Source organism: Pristiophorus japonicus, chromosome 22 (genome assembly GCF_044704955.1).
Source record: "Pristiophorus japonicus isolate sPriJap1 chromosome 22, sPriJap1.hap1, whole genome shotgun sequence".
Classification (NCBI taxonomy): domain Eukaryota; kingdom Metazoa; phylum Chordata; class Chondrichthyes; family Pristiophoridae; genus Pristiophorus; species Pristiophorus japonicus.
Genome location: NC_091998.1, coordinates 51,240,617 through 51,256,837, shown reverse-complemented (window position 1 = coordinate 51,256,837; position 16,221 = coordinate 51,240,617). Strand labels below are relative to the sequence as shown.

At 49.0% G+C, this 16,221-nt stretch overlaps 1 protein-coding gene across 1 annotated transcript in view; it reads right to left on the bottom strand.

Annotated features, from left to right (window-relative positions):
* Positions 1 to 100: 100 nt before the first annotated feature.
* Positions 101 to 16,221, bottom strand: part of LOC139234760 (NFU1 iron-sulfur cluster scaffold homolog, mitochondrial-like) — a 29,575-nt gene continuing 13,454 nt past the window's right edge. Inside the window, exons 3-8 of the mRNA XM_070865449.1 lie at positions 15,797 to 15,932; positions 12,616 to 12,682; positions 10,643 to 10,757; positions 7,181 to 7,244; positions 3,660 to 3,834; positions 101 to 317 (exon numbers count right to left, since the gene is read on the bottom strand). Of these exons, the coding sequence (XP_070721550.1) occupies positions 282 to 317; positions 3,660 to 3,834; positions 7,181 to 7,244; positions 10,643 to 10,757; positions 12,616 to 12,682; positions 15,797 to 15,932 (593 nt within the window). The 3' untranslated portion in view covers positions 101 to 281. The remainder of the gene's footprint in view (positions 318 to 3,659; positions 3,835 to 7,180; positions 7,245 to 10,642; positions 10,758 to 12,615; positions 12,683 to 15,796; positions 15,933 to 16,221) is intronic.

The following is a 16,221-nucleotide window of genomic DNA, read 5'->3' as shown; positions in this document are numbered from 1 at the left end:
CAGAGGGTGGTGGGGGTCTGGAACGCATTGCCTGAAAGGGTGGTCGAGGCAGAAACCCTCGTGACATTGAAAAGCCTCGCATAAAAATGACTGAAAAATAGAAGCTTAAATTCTTTATTGAAAAATATATTAGGATACAGAGTTTGATTTTCAATGTTTTGCAGTCAGTGCAGGCGTCATCGATTGTTAAGGTGCACAATAAGTTCCTCAACAGGCAGCATCTCGATCAGAACACAATGATTGGGGTAGCGGCCTGTGAGTTAGAGTTACGCAGAAGCAAATCACGAAATTTCAGCTTCTTTTTCTTCATCTACAACCTGACAATAGAATAAGCAGCAATTAAACACATTATTCTCTCCGTCATTTAAAATGAGACTTTTGTATTTGGCGGTGAGGGGGAAAGATCTATAATCAATTATTTAAATGGAGAAAAATTGCAAAGTGCTGCAGTACAGCGGGACCTGGGGGTACTTGTGCATGAAACACAAAAGTTTAGTATGCAGGTACAGCAAGTGATCAGAAAGGCCAATGGAATCTTGGCCTTTATTGCAAAGGGGATGGAGTATAAAAGCAGGGAAGTCTTGCTACAGTTATATAGGGTATTGGTGAGGCCACACTTGGAGTACTGCGTGCAGTTTTGGTCTCCATATTTAACGAAGGATATACTTGCTTTGGAGTCTGTTCGGAGAAGGTTCACTAGGTTGATTCCAGAGTTGAGTGGGTTGACTTATGAGGAAAGGTTGAGGAGGTTGGGCCTCTACTCATTGGAATTCAGAAGAATGAGAGGTGATCTTATCGAAACGTATAAGATTATGAGGGGGCTTGACAAGGTGGATGCAGAGAGGATGTTTCCACTGATAGGGGAGACTAGAAGTAGGGAACATAATCTTAGAATAAGGGGCCGCCCATTTAAAACTGAGATGACGAGGAATTTCTTCTCTCAGAAGGTTGTAAATGTGTGGAATTCGTTGCCTCAGAGAGCTGTGGAAGCCGGAACATTGAATAAATTTAAGACAGAGATAGACAGTTTCTTAACCGATAAGGGATTAAGGGGTTATGGTGAGCGGGCAGGGAAGTGGATCTGAGTCCATGATCGGATCAGCCATGATCGTATTAAATGGCGGAGCAGGCTCGAGGGGCCGTATGACCTACTCCTGCTCCGATTTCTTATGTTATGTTCTGAATTTGTTCAGAGTGATGCGGGATGGAGCTGGAATGGAATAACTCCACTATACACACAAACTATCTGTCAGCTGTGGCTCAGTGGGCAGCACTCTCGCCTCTGAGTCAGAAGGCCGTGGGTTCAAGTCCCACGTCAGAGACTTGAGCACATTAATCTAGGCTGACACTCCCAGTGCAGTGCTGAGGGAGTGCCGCACTGTCAGAGGTGCCGTCTTTCGAATGAGACGTTAAACTGAGGCCCCGTCTGCTCTCCCAGGTGGATGTAAAAGATCCCACGGCACTATTTCGAAAAAGTTATCCACAGTGCCCCGGCCAATATTTATCCCTCAATCAGCATACCTCGCCTCAGTCAGAAGGTTTTGGGTTCAAGTCCCACTTCAGGATCTTGAGCACATAAATCCAGGCTGACACTCCAGGGCATGGATTTGGGGTGACTGGCAAAAGAACCAGAGGCAACATGAGGAAAACCTTTTTACACAGCGAGTGGTTAGGATTTGGAACGCACTGCCTGATAGGGTGGATGATACAGATTCAATAGTAGCCTTCAAAAGGGAATTGGGAAAATACTTGGAAGGAGAAAAAATTGCAGGGATGCGGGGAAAGAGCAGGGAGTGGGACTGACTGGATTGCTCGTTGAAAGAGCCGGCGCAGACTTGATGGGGCGAATGGCCTCCTTCTGTGCTCTACTATTCTATGATTCAGGTCGGTTCATCGCAGGTCGGGGCCTTGCTGTGGGCTGGATCACCGCTCCTTTTATGGAGCCCCGACCTGCCGCAGATGATTCCTCACAGGTCTGCGGCCAATCGGGGCCATAAAAGGAGCGTATATCATCATCATAGGAAGTCCCTCGTATCGAGGATGACTTGCTTCCACACCAAAAAGAAATGAGTCTATTTGCCGCCATTTTGGCTGCCGCTTCGGACCCGAGCCATTCACTTCTATCGCCACTTCTTTCTCCCACTTTTTCTTTGCTCTCTATCTCTCCCTCGTCATGTCGACTTTCATCTCTCCTCTCTCGGACACTCTGTCCTCCCAAAGCCCGACCCCAACCCTTCATGAATAAGAAGAATGAGAGGGGATCTCATAGAAACATATAATATTCTGATGGGATTGGACAGGTAAGATGCAGGAAGAATGTTCCTAATGTTGGGGAAGTCCAGAACCAGGGATCACAGTCTATGGATAAGGGGTAAGCCATTTAGGACCGAGATGGAGAAGAAACTTCTTCACTCAGAGAATTGTGAACCTGTGGAATTCTCTACCACAGAAAGTTGCTGAGGCCAGTTCGTTAGATATATTCAAAAGGGAGTTAGATGTGGCCCTTATGGCTAAAGGGATCAAGGGTTATGGAGAGAAAGCAGGAATGGGGTACTGAAGTTGCATGATCAGCCATGATCATATTGAATGGTGGTGCAGGCTGGAAGGGCCGAATGGCCTACTCCTGCACCTATTTTCTATGTTTCTATGTTTCATTACTCTTCGACCTTCCGACTCTCCTGCCGCCGTCCCAAGCTCGACTCCCTTTTAGACAAGCCTGCAGCTTCCCTCTGTGCCTCTCTTGGCATCGAAGGGCCCACCGTGGCACTCGTCGCTATCACCTCACGAGCAGCAACCCCGACTGTCCCATCCTCCCGTCTCACCGACCTTGCCGCCCAGCTTGCCCGGGGAGATGGGGGGGTTAACTTTGCCAATCTCCTCCCCATCAAACTCTCATCCCTCCAAACGCTGACCCTGTGTATGCTGGCAGTGGATCAGCCATCATCGATCCTCTCTGGATCTCCTTGCAGAATGTCCGTTCAAGGAGCAGATACCAAGCTGTAAGGTAGAGCGCGAGCCGGTCTGGGGAGGGAGTCGGCTGTGAAGAGGGCGACTGGAAGAGGGTGTGCAGTAGAGCTCTTGGGACAACTCTTCTGTACCTGGCAATAAAGCGGGGGCTCTCCGCTTTCCCCAAGCCGACGCACTTAATCGTTAGGGTGCGCACTTAATCCTAAAGCCTTGCCATTCTGTGTGTGTGGAGAATGTTGGATGGGCAGTACCACTGGTCTAGTTCCAGCACTATGGAACGAGCGGTCAGTGGGGAGTTGGCTGCGGCTTCCCTCTAATGGCCCCGGCCTGCGATATGTGCGCGCACTAGATCCGTGCAGCAGAGCTGGTCTCCAGTCGCCTTGGTTAATCCTTGCCACTGGACCAAGACCGAGCTCTGTCAAGCCCGTGTGGTGGCTGGTGTGCAACGGTCACCCCACGTTAAAAAAAATCCACACACAGGCATCTTCCACCCTTCAATACGTAGTTCGGGACCTGGAATATCAGGTCCTTCGCTGAAACACCTGCAAACTCATCCCTTTTTGGTGGAGGCAAGTCATCCTCGACTCGTGGGACCGCCTAACTCGAGTCTCTGATTGTATTCCAGCATCCGCAGCGTTTTGGAGGGAGTACAATCTGGCCCACACGCAGGGCACATCTTTAATTGCTCCTACCTGTTCAACGCCTTCGACCTCCGGGACATAGAACTGCAGCATGTTTTGAATCCCGCTCCTCAAAGTCACGATGGAGCTGGGACAGCTGGTGCAAGAGCCCTGGAGCATCAACTTCACAATACCGTCCTCAAACCCTTTGTAAATCACATCACCCCCGTCCTCCTGAACTGTGGGCCTGATGGTTAAGGGCGGGGGAGGGAGAGAAAGAACAGTTAAAACCCTTCAGCCACAACCCAGACGGTCATTGAGAAGCAAACTAGGATTGAGATTCACTTTGCATCAAAGCCAGTTCTCCTCGAGCTAAAATCTGCCACAAAGAATTGCCTTTTTAATTAATTTTACTACTCGTTCATCATTTAGATTTTAAACAGTCTTTGCAGAATCCAGAACCTCAAGAGTCCACTCACAGCTGAGCAGTGCGTCCCCCTTTGGGGAAGGCATTTGACTCGTCGAGGGCTGGGAAGGGAAGAGAGAGGAGAACTGAGAGCGAGGCTGCCATCTTGTGGCTCGCAGGTAATGCAGCACAGGAAGGTGATTGAAGGTAAACAGGAATGGAGAAAGAAAATGACAAAAGTATTTTCAGCACTGGTGCAGGCCATTCGGCTCAAGAGATCCGTGCCGGTGTTTATGCTCCACTTGAGCCACCTCCTACCCTTCCTCATCTAATCCCAGCAACTTATCCTTTTATTCCTGTGTCAGCTGTGGCTCAGTGGGCAGCACCCTCGCCTTGGAGTCAGAAGGTTGTGGGTTCAAGTCCCACTCCGAGGACAAAAATCTAGGCTGACACTCCAGTGCAGGGCCAAGGGATGGCTGCACTGTCGGAGGTACCGCCTTTTAGATGACACAGATGAAACCGAGGCCCCCATCTGCTCTCTCAGGTGGACATAAAAGATCCCATGGCACTATTTCGAAGAAGAGCAGGGGAGTTCTCCCCGGTGTCCTGGGGCCAATATTTATCCCTCAATCAGCACACAAAAAAACCCCAGATTATCTGGTCATTATCACATTGCTGTTTGTGGGAGCTTGCTGTGCGCAAATTGGCTGCCCCGTTTCCCACATTACAACAGTGACTACACTTCAAAAGTACTTCATTGGCTGTAAAGCGCTTCTGGACGTCCGGTGTCTGTGAAAGGCGCTATATAAATGCAAGTCTTTTAACAGAACAAAGAGAGAACAGCCAATATTGGCAGAGTTGATTGACACATATTAATCTGTCGATCACAATGCCACTCCAGGACAAAAGATAAAGTACGAGAAAAGCCTCTATAAGAAGCAAAGGTTGCTGAGACAACAATGGAACAGGATATTGACCAGGATGTGGCCCTTATGATTGCGTCTGTGTGTGTGTGAATAGCAATCTAATCGATGAGGCGAGGGTCATAAATCACCCAAGTTAAAGGCAGCAAGAGTTGGACAGTGAATGCTGCTTTTTACACGGGGTCTAGAAAGCTGCACTCGGTTAGCAACTCCAGCTAACTTCAAGGCGCGGTCCCGTGAGCAGCCTGGACAGACTCACTATTCCTGGGAAGTTCTTTACATCCAAGTTTCTAGATGTCGGACTCCGTGCATGGCTCAGTGTGCAGTTTTAAGGCAAATGCTTTGAAACAACGGCTCAGAAATCCTGCTTTCTCTCTCCACGGATGTTCGATTGGATTCTACAAAAAGGATGTGCACTTACCTTATCCTGCTGTGCCCACGTGAGATCCCGGTCCTGAGGCCTCTGGTCCTGAGGCCTCCACTGACTGCGCGTCGCGACGCGTGCACGTCAGGACGTGCGCAGGCCTGGAGCTGCAGTCACATGGCTCTGGGTAGCCAATCAAGGTAAAGTATGTTCGCATTCAGAATAATGGGAACTCCGTAAGTTGGAGTTCCCATTATTATAAATGAGAAACACCCCCAAACACTAAAAATAGAAAAAAATACACTACATATTTAACATTAATTTAAATTAGTTATTTATGTATTAAAAATATATATATTTCCGGTGTTTTTTTTTTAAAGTTTTTTTTAATTACACTTTAAAATAAATGTAACGTAGTGGGCCAGGTTTTTAAAAATAAAATGTGTTTTTAAAATTTTAATTTTATATGTTTTAAGTGTGTTTTAAAACTCTTACGCCTGTAACAGTAGGCTATGCTTCTGCTTTTATCAAGCGCAAGAGTTTTGAGGATATTTGCCGGGCAAGATATGGGTAAATCCCGCAATCTTGCCCTTGCAAATATCCTCGCTCCCGAGACGCGGAGGATCTGTCGACAGGTTGACAGGTCGGAAAAGCCGGTTTTCAGCGCAAGCGCGATTGTGCTCTGAAATCCGGCTTTTGCGTTGTCTTCCTGGGTCCGTACACACTCCGTATGGACCCAGGGAGGCCTGGATTTCTGGGCCATTAACAAATTCAGGAATCTGTTCTTAAAAGGGTAAGGGGGCTTGACAGGGAGATGCAGAGAGGATGTTTCAATTCGTGGGGAAATCAGTAACTCGGGGACATAGATTTAGAATAAGTGGTCGCACATTTAAAACAGAAATGAGGAGAAATTTCTTCTCTCAGAGCATCGTGAATCTTTGGAATTCTCTACCCCAGAGACAGACAGAGTTTTGAACTATAGGGGAGTCAAGGGTTATGGGGAATGGGCAGCGAAGAGGAGTTGAGGCCAGGATCAGATCAGATGTTATTGAATGGCAGAGCAGGCTCGAGGGGCTTAATGGTCTACTCCTGCATCTTATGTTCTTATCCTATCAGTGGGCATTTTCAACTGCAGTTTTTAAACGCCTTCCGACATACTGGGTGCATTTTTTGATTCGTGTTAAGTAATAGGTGAGCAAATGGGCATTCGTCACACCCCATTTAGTATGGTCATTGTGGGCATTAGTGAATAAAATTAGCTTTGCATAAAGAATGCACATTTCCCTGGAAGACAGATAGCGAGAGACACTGACTGACAGACAGACTTGTATTTATACCTCAGGACTGCCCAAAGCCCCTTAGAGCCAATTGAAGCATGGTCACTGTTGTAATGTGGGAAACGCGGCAGCCATTTTGTGCACAGCAAGCTTCCACAAACGGCAATGTGGTAAAGACCAGATAATCTGTTTTAGCCATGTTGATTGAGGGAAAAATATTGGCCCAAGACACCAAGGATAACTCCCCTGCTTTTCTTCGAAATAGTACCCTGAGAGAGCAGACGGGACCTCGGTTTAACGTCTCATCTGAAAGACGGCACCTCCAACAGTGCAGCACTCCCTCAGTACAGCAGTGGGAGTGTCGACTTAAGACTTTTGGGTTCAAGTCTCTGGGGTGGGACTTGAACCCACAACCTTCTGACACAGAGGCGAGTGTGCTGCCCACTGAGCCACAGCTGACGGACAGCGAGTCTAAACCAGAAAACCATTTGCTTCTGGTGAGTGTCAGAAGGTTACCACTGCCCTCCAGATGTTCTTGATACAGAAATGGAGCTAAAACAGGCACTGTGGTTAATCCCGGATTCATATTTGAAGCTTTTAGGCAGTGTTCAGCTGGTACTCACCGAATTCTGGTGTCCAACAACTCCTTAATTATGGCTACTACTTCATCATCTTCCTCCGAAGAAGCTGAAAGCACAGGGGAAAATGTAAGTGTTCTGACAATCCCATGATGAGCAATACACATAATTAAATAAAAAGTTGTGTCTCTATTCTGTGGATCATAAAAACATAAGAAATAGGAGCAGGAGTAGGCCATATGGCCCCTTGAGCCTGCTCCGCCATTTAATACGATCATGGCTGATCCGATCATGGACTCGGGTCCACTTCCCTGCCGTTCCCCATAATCCCTTATCGGTTAAGAAACTGTCTATCTCTGTCTTAAATTTATTCAATGTCCCAGCTTCCACAGCTCGCTGAGGCAGCGAATTCCACAGATTTACAACCCTCAGAGAAGAAATTCCTCCTCATCTCAGTTTTAAATGGGCGGCCCCTTATTCTAAGATTATGCCCCCGAGTTCTAGTCTCCCCCATCAGTGGAAACATCCTCTCTGCATCCACCTTGTCAAGGCCCCTCATAATCTTATACGTTTCGATAAGATCACCTCTCATTCTTCTGAATTCCAATGAGTAGAGGCCCAACCTCCTCAACCTTTCCTCATAAGTTAACCCCCACATCTCCAGAATCAACCTAGTGAACCTTCTCTGAATTGCCTCCAAAGCAAGTATATCCTTTCGTAAATATGGAAACCAAAACTGCACGCAGTATTCCAGGTGTGGCCTCACCAATACCCTGTATAACTGCAGCAAGACTTCCCTGCTTTTATACTCCATCCCCTTTGCAATAAAGGCCAAGATACCATTGGTCTTCCTGATCACTTGCTGTACCTGTATACTATCCTTTTGTGTAAAGTAAGAAAACATCTCACAGCACGGGCCGAACGGGAAGGCATGCATGCAACAGACTTGCTCCCAGACCTTGGTCACTGCCACTCTGATTGATCGGGGGACCCGGGGAGGGGGGGGGCGCCAACTTGTAAAAGTTTGAAAAATTAGCGCCAGGAACTGGCAAAAAAATCAAACGCCCCGCTTCATTCCCGGAGCGCGATGGGCAGCAGGCAGGGTGGTGAGTGGGGCATCGTTGCACACAGGGCCGTGCAGCGCTGCCGTGTTGAAAGGCTCCCTCCCTCCATCGCTGCAAAATAATTAAACTCACCTTCCCCACGTCGTCATCATCATCATCATAGGCATTCCCTCGAAGCGAGGATGACTTGCTTCCTCGCCAAAAAGGGATGAGTTCACAGGTGTTTCGATGAAGGACCTGACATTCCAGGTCCCGAACTACATCCTGAAGGGTGGAAGATGCCTGTGCGTGGATTTTTTGAATGTGTGATGCACACCAGCCACCACACGGGCTTGACAGAGCTAGGCCTTGGTCCAGGGGCAAGGGTTATCCAGGACAACTGGAGACCAGCTCTGCTGCACGGACCTAGTGTGCAAACATGTCGCAGTGTGGACTGGGCCCGTGCTGCCTCTGGGCCCTCGCCTCTTCTGAGCCCCAAACCCGCGCATCTCCCGGATCCCGATCACATCGCTCTACATCCACGTCGGCAGCCGTGATCCCGCCCGACACTCACGCAGAATGCCGGCTGATCGATCGTGGTCAGGAACCCGGGAAAACAGCTGCGAGAGAGAAAGTACGTTTTAAAAAAAAAAAAAAATTATCTCGGCCGCTTCACCTTTAAGCATCGCCCCCGAAGTGCCCGGCCTCCTGATGGACGCCTCTCCTGCAGCTGCCGGCGTCATCACCCCGGCGATGCTGCAGGGGGCGGAGCCCAAGTCCGGGTCCGGGGCGACGACATCACGATCTCTGGGCGCAAAACACCCGTCGAATTTAGCGGGAGTCGCTGATCTCACCGCGCCCGGTCGCAAACCCATTTGCGCCCCGTTATTGCACCCACCCACACCACTTCGGAGGCCAATTTCTCCCCCTGGCCTCCTCTGATCATTACGACAATCTGCGACACCTCGGATGTCAAGTCCCTGACCTTGGTCGGTCAGGGAACACGTACCTCCTCCAGAAGGCGTCACGGCCGCTAAACTTTGCCGTAATACTCCTTCCTGGAGTGTGTTAGGCAACCGGAGTTCGTTTTTACTGCAAGGAGCAGCTTCAATTTCCATCTGAGCTGTTTAAACCACCACCCAGCGACATACAGCTTCCACCGCCCTCGCAGCTGGCAAACGACACGTGAACCCTGGAACGAGACTGAAGCCCACTCCAGTTACGCATTCCAGACTCCGTGTTTGTCTAACCTCCAACCTAACTCTAGGTTTGCTCTCGTCAGTCCTAAATCAGAAACAGGCCTCGATATCCTGGCAGCAAATCTGTAACAAGAACCCCCCATCTGCAGCTGATTGCATCTTCTTCGCTTCTAAGCCCCCAGGTTGGGCCAGGTAATGACAGCTTCCTCGTCTTCTCTACACCTCTTCAACCTGCGCAGTGCCTGCATTATGGGCCTCGGTATCTCAAATTAAAATAAATCCTCTTTGGGACGAGACGTTAAACCGAGGCCCCGTCTGCCCTCTCCGGTGGATGTAAAAGATCCCATGGCACCATTTTGAAGAAGAGCAGGGGAGTTCTCCCCGGTGTCCTGGGGCCAACAATTATCCCTCAATCAACATAACAAAAACAGATTATCTGGCCATTATCACATTGCTGTTTGTGGGAGCTTGCTGTGCGTTTCCCACATTACAACAGTGACTACACTTCAAAAAGTACTTCATTGGCTGTAAAGCGCTTTGAGACGCCCGTTGGTCGGGAAAGGCGCTATCCAAGTACTTTTTAAATGTGGTGAGGGTTTCTGCCTCTACCACCCTTTCAGGCAGTGAGTTCCAGACCCCCACCACCCTCTGGGTGAAAAAAGCTCTCCTCAACTCCCCTCTGATCCTTCTACCAATCACTTTAAATTTATGCCCCTTGGATACTGAGCTCACTGCTAGGGGAAAAAGGTCCTTCCTCTCCACTCTATCTCGATCGCTCCTAATTTGATACACAATATAAACAACTTGTATTTATATCGGGCCTTTAATGTAGTAAAACGTCCCAAGGCGCTTCACAGAAGTGTTATAAGACAAACATTTTTTATTTTATACTGAGGCACACAAGAAGAAATTACGGCAGATGGCCAAAAACTTGGTCAGAGGGGTAGGTTTTAAGGAGCAGGAAAGAGAGGTAGAGAGGCAGAGAGGTTTAGGGAGGGAGTTCCAGAGCTTGGGGCCCAGGCAACAGAAGGCAAGGCCAACGATAGTTGAGAGATTATAACCAGGGATGCTCAAGAGGCCAGAATTAGAGGAGCGCAGACATCTCGAGGGGTTGTGGGGCTGGAGGAGATTACAGAGATAGGGAGGGGCCAAGGGCCATGGAGGGATTTGAAAACAAGGAAACATCTCAATGAGGCCTCCCCTCAGCCCCCTGGGCTTGGTGGCACTCAGTGAATCGTGGCTGCGAGCAGCTCGCGCACGTATACCTGTGTCAGTCCGCGGAGCTTCATCCGTCACTATCGGGAGGCCAGACGCAAAGAAATCCATAATGGTGGCGTACACATCTGGCTTGAGCAGTTTCCACTCCATGCCGTTGTCTTCCTGGGAATATATCAAAAGGAATCATCGAAGGAGGCCATTCAGCCCATCGTGCCCGGTATTTGAATGAGTCCTACTCCCTCTACCCTCCCCCCACCACCACTCAGCTGTGGCTCAGTGTCAGAAGGTTGTCCCACTCCAGGGACTTGAGCACAAAAAAAATCTAGGCTGACACTCCCAGTGCAGTGCTGAGGGAGTGCTGCACTGATGGAGGTACCGTCTTTTGGAGGAGATGTTAAACCAAGGCCCCGTCTGCTCTCTCAGGTGGATGTAAAAGATCCTCATGGCTCTATTTCAAAGAAGAGCAGGGGAGTTATCCCCGGTGTCCTGGGGCCAATATTTATCCTTCAATTAACATAACGAAAATTGAAATATCTGGTGATTATCACATTGCTTTTTCTGGGAGCTTGCTGTGCGCAAATTGGCTGCCGCGTTTCCCACGTTACAACAGTGACTACATTCCAAAGGTACTTCATTGGCTGTAAAGCGCTTTGAGACGTCGGGTGGTTGTAAAAGGTGCTATATAAAAAGAAATATTTCACAACCACCGCTAAATACAAGTCTTTATTTCTTTAAGACTTTTCAGAGCGCTGCAATTTTTTCCCCTTTCAAGTGTATATCCAATTCCTTTTTGGAAAAAGTGACTCCTAACTCACGGGATACCAGCACACTGCCAGAGATGATTAACTGAAGTGCAACTGGTCACCCGGTGCGAACTTTTTAAAGTGCTTTCAATCTGCTGCGGGGGGTTGAGAGGAAGGGGTGTTTGACAGGAAGGGGTGTTTGACCATCTCCCTGCCGCTGCTGCTGGCCCCGTCTCCACCCTGCTTGCTTGCAGTCGGGCATGTCCCTCTCGTGCCGAGTGGCAGTGGAACTGGCCAACCCAGCGGCACTGAGCCAGCCCTGCGGTGAAGCACCCGCCCACTGCCACCCGAGTGAGGCGAGTTGGTGTTGCAAAGCGCGGCAGAAGCACGAGGAGTTTATCAGCCGGCCTTTCAAACTGGAAAAAGCACCGTTGACCTAACCCCCACCAACCCCCCCCACCCCCAGATAGCAGTCAACAGACCTTAAATACAAGGGCTATTTTCCTAACTAAGCCTCAAATCATTTTAGGCATCGGGAAACCTGGTGGTTCAAATGCACAGATTTTAAATTCACGGCTGAAGGAATGTGTGACTCAGTGATACAAACATCAGAGTATTATCAGAATGATACAGCACAGGAGGCTGCCATTCGGCCCATCGTGCTGGTTACTGGCTCTTTGCTAGAGCTCTGCAATTAATCCCACTCTCCTGCGCTTTCCCCATAGCCCTGTAATTCCCATCCCCCCCCCTCCCCCACTTCAAGTATTTAACCAACTGAATGTTACAATTGAATCTGCTTCCCCCGTCCTATCAGGCAGTTCCGTTCCAGATCACAGCAACTCGCTGCGTAAGAAAATGTTTCCTCGCGTCATTGAATCATAGAAGAGTACAGCGCCGAAGGAGGCCATTCGGCCCATCGAGTCCGCGCCAGCTCTTTCGAAGAGCAATCCAGTTAGTCCCCCTCCCCCGCTCTTCCCCCATCTCCCTGCAATATTTTTTACTTCTTCAAGTATTTATCCAATCTCTTTTGAAGGCTACTATCCCCACCACCCTATCAGGCAGGACATGCCCTGCATTAGAATGTTTTTCCTCACGTCCCCTCTGTTTCTTTTGCCAATCACCTTAAATCTGTGTCCTCTGGTTACCAACACTTCTGCCACTGCAAACTGTTTCTCGTTCACTCTATCAAAACCCTTGAATGATTTTGGACACCGATATCAAATCTGATCTTACAACACGAGCTGGAAGAGGGGCAGCAGCATAGATTTCCTGCTTACCTTGGTGATGGTTATGAAGTCCGGCCCAAAGAAAACCCCTTTCACTCCGTCAATCCGGAACAGCTGCCTGCCGAGGAAAAATAAAACCACTTCAAATATGACGTCAGAACCGCTTCTGTTCACCCGGCAGTGCTGGCCGGCGATTGCCCTGTAACCAGCCCCACAGCCCTGTGTTCATCCAAATACTGGCCCATCTCCCCCTCCTTCATACCACCATTGGCAGCCGTGCCTTCAACCATCTCAGCCCAAGCTGTGAAATTCCCTCCATAAACCTCTCCACCCACCCCCCCCTTAAAACCCACCTCTCTTTCCTGCCCTGATAGCTCCTTCTTTGGCACTGTCAATTTTTACCTCATTATGTTCCTTGGGACGTTTCACTACGTTAAAGGCGCTGTATAAATGTAAGTCGCTGTTGTTGTCTTTGGTGTACCAGTAAAATACAACCTGAAACAGAGCAACTGTCTTTTTAAGAGAACATGAAACTACTACTTCTTCATAGGCAGTCCCTTGGAGTCGAGGAAGACTTGCTTCCACACTAAATACGAGTTCTCAGGTGACTGTACAGTCCAATGCAGGACCTACAATCTCGGTCACAGGTGGGGCAGACGGTGGTTGGAGGGAAGGGGTGGGTGGGGAGTCTGGTTTGCCGCACGCTCCTTCCGCTGCCTGCTTTTGGTTTCTGCATGCTCTCGGCGACGAGACTCGAGGTGCTCAGCGCCCTCCTAGATTCTCTTCCTCCACTTCGAGCGGTCTTGGGCCAGGGATTCCCAGGTGCCGGTGGGGATGTTGCACTTTACCAAGGAGGGTGTCCTTGAAGCGTTTCCTCTGCCCACCTGGGGCTCGCTTGTCATGTAGGAGTTCTGAGTAGAGCGCTTGCTTTATGAGTCTCGTGTCAGGCATGAGGACGATGTGGCCCCTCCAACGGAGCTGATCGAGTGTGGTCAATGCTGGGGATGTTGGCCTGAGCAAAAACACTGATGTTGGCGAATCTGTCCTCCCAGTGGATTTGCAGGATCTCGCGGAGGCAGCGTTGCTGGTACGTCCGGAAAACGATCCATTTATCCCGGCTCTCTGTTTTCTGTTAGTTAGCCAATCCTCTATCCATGCTAATATATTACCCCCAACCCTGTGAACTTTTACCTTGTGCAGTAACCTTTTATGTGGCACCTTATAGAATGCCTTCTGGAATCCCAAATACACCACATCCACTGGTTCCCCTTTATCCACCCTGCTCGTCACATCCTCAAAGAACTCCAGCAAATTTGTCAAACGTGATTTCCCTTTCATAAAACCATGTTGACTCTGCTTGATTGAATCATGCTTCTCCAAATGTCCTGCTACTGCTTCCTTAACAATGGACTCCAGCATTTTCCCAACCACAGGTGTTAGGTTAACTGGTCTATTATAGTTTCCTGCATTTTGTCTGCCTCCTTTTTTAAAATAGGGGCCTTACATTTGCGGTTTTCCAATCCTCTGGGAGCTCAGCCCACCAGGGGGAAATGGCTGCCCAACAGCGATCAGCGCAGACGATACTCGTAAATCTCTCCAACATCTTGTGCCACCCTTTAAAAAAAAAAAATTGTTCTTTGGGATGTGGGCGTCACTGGCAAGGCCGGCATTTATTGCCCGTCCCTAATTGCCCCTTGAGAAGGTGGCGGCGAGCTGCCTTCGTGAAATGCTGCAGTCCGAGTGGTAACTGAGTGGCTCACTCGGCCACTTCAGAGGGTTAAGATTCAACCACATTGCTGTGGCTCTGGAGTCACATAGAGGTCAGACCGGGTAAGGGCGGCAGATCTCCTTCCCTGAAGGACATTAGTGAACCAGATGGGTTTTTATGACAATCTGGCAGTTCATTTAATAAGATCACGGCTGATCTTCGACTTCAACTCCACTTTCCCGCCCGGCCCCCCATATCCCTCGATTCCCTTCGAGTCAAAAAATCTATCGATTCAGCACACACTTGGGAATAACTCCCAGGCCATCACCGCTTATTTTGCACTCTACCTGAAAGGGTGGTGGAAGCAGATTCAATAGTAACTTTCAAAAGGGAATTCGATAAATACTTGAAGGAGGAAAATTTTGTAGAGCTTTGGGGAGAGCAGGGGAGTGGGGCTAATTGGATAGCTCTTTCATATAGGTGGGACGGGCATTATTTCAGGGTATTGGTGAGGCCGCACCTGGAGTACTGCGTGCAGTTTTGGTCACCTTACTTAAGGAAGGATATACTAGCTTTGGAGCGGGTACAGAGACGATTCACTAGGCTGATTCCGGAGATGAGGGGGTTACCTTATGATGATAGATTGAGTAGACTGGGTCTTTACTCGTTGGAGTTCAGAAGGATGAGGGGTGATCGAATAGAAACATTTAAAATAATGAAAGGGATAGACAAGATAGAGGCAGAGAGGTTGTTTCCACTGGTCGGGGAGACTAGAACTAAGGGGCACAGCCTCAAAATACGGGGGAGCCAATTTAAAACCGAGTTGAGAAGGAATTTCTTCTCCCAGAGGGTTGTGAATCTGTGGAATTCTCTGCCCAAGGAAGCAGTTGAGGCTAGCTCATTGAATGTATTCAAATCACAGATAGATAGATTTTTAACCAATAAGGGAATTAAGGGTTACGGGGAGCGGGCGGGTAAGTGGAGCTGAGTCCACGGCCAGATCAGCCATGATCTTGTTGAATGGCGGAGCAGGCTCGAGGGGCTAGATGGTCTACTCCTGTTCCTAATTCTTATGTTCTTATGTTATGTTCATTACTGACTAGCTTTTTTTTCCAGATTTGTTTAATTAACTGAATGTTTAAATCCCCCAGTTGCCGTGGTGGGATTTGAACTTATGTCTCCAAATCATTAGTCCAGGCCAGTAACATAACCACTATACCACCGTACATATAAAGATGCAAACCACCTCGTCAGATGGCACTCTGCCTCTCCATTGGCATGTATATTCCCCCCCGCCATCCCTTATATTACAGCATTGATTCCCACGCCAGACTGGCTCCAGACACAGACCTGTAATCCGGCAGCAACAAGCCGGCACCCTTTCCACACTCACCCGACAAAAGAAGCTATCCTCTCTTATATCGCTGGGCTTCTAAACCCCCTCCTGAACCGGCTCCACTTTACCCAAGCTCCACCCTTTTAACGCTCCCGCGACTGACAAGTGAAGGGGGTGAGGTACTGCACCTGGCCAAAGGGGAGCAGAAGGCATTGCGGGGTGCAGAGAAATCCATGGTTCCCGATTCCAGCACTGGGCGGCCGGGGATAAACTTCAAGCTGTTTGGGTTTGGTGTGTCCTGGGTCTGAATGAACATACTTCGTGCTGAAAAAAGGCAACAAGACAATAGATTAATCACCAGAGCCATGACCCACTGATCTTCCCCCTTCGAACAAGAACATAAGAAATAGGAGCAGGAGTCGGCCATTCGGCCCCTCGAGCCTGCTCCGCCATTCAATAAGATCATGGCTGATCTGATCTTGACCTCAGCTCCACTTCCCTGCCCGCTCGCCATAACCCTTGACCCTCTGTGGCATTCTCTGTGGAGAGGGAGGTAATGTCCCTAATTGGTGCAAAGTTCAACTTTTTAAAATTCATTCATGGGAAGTGGGCA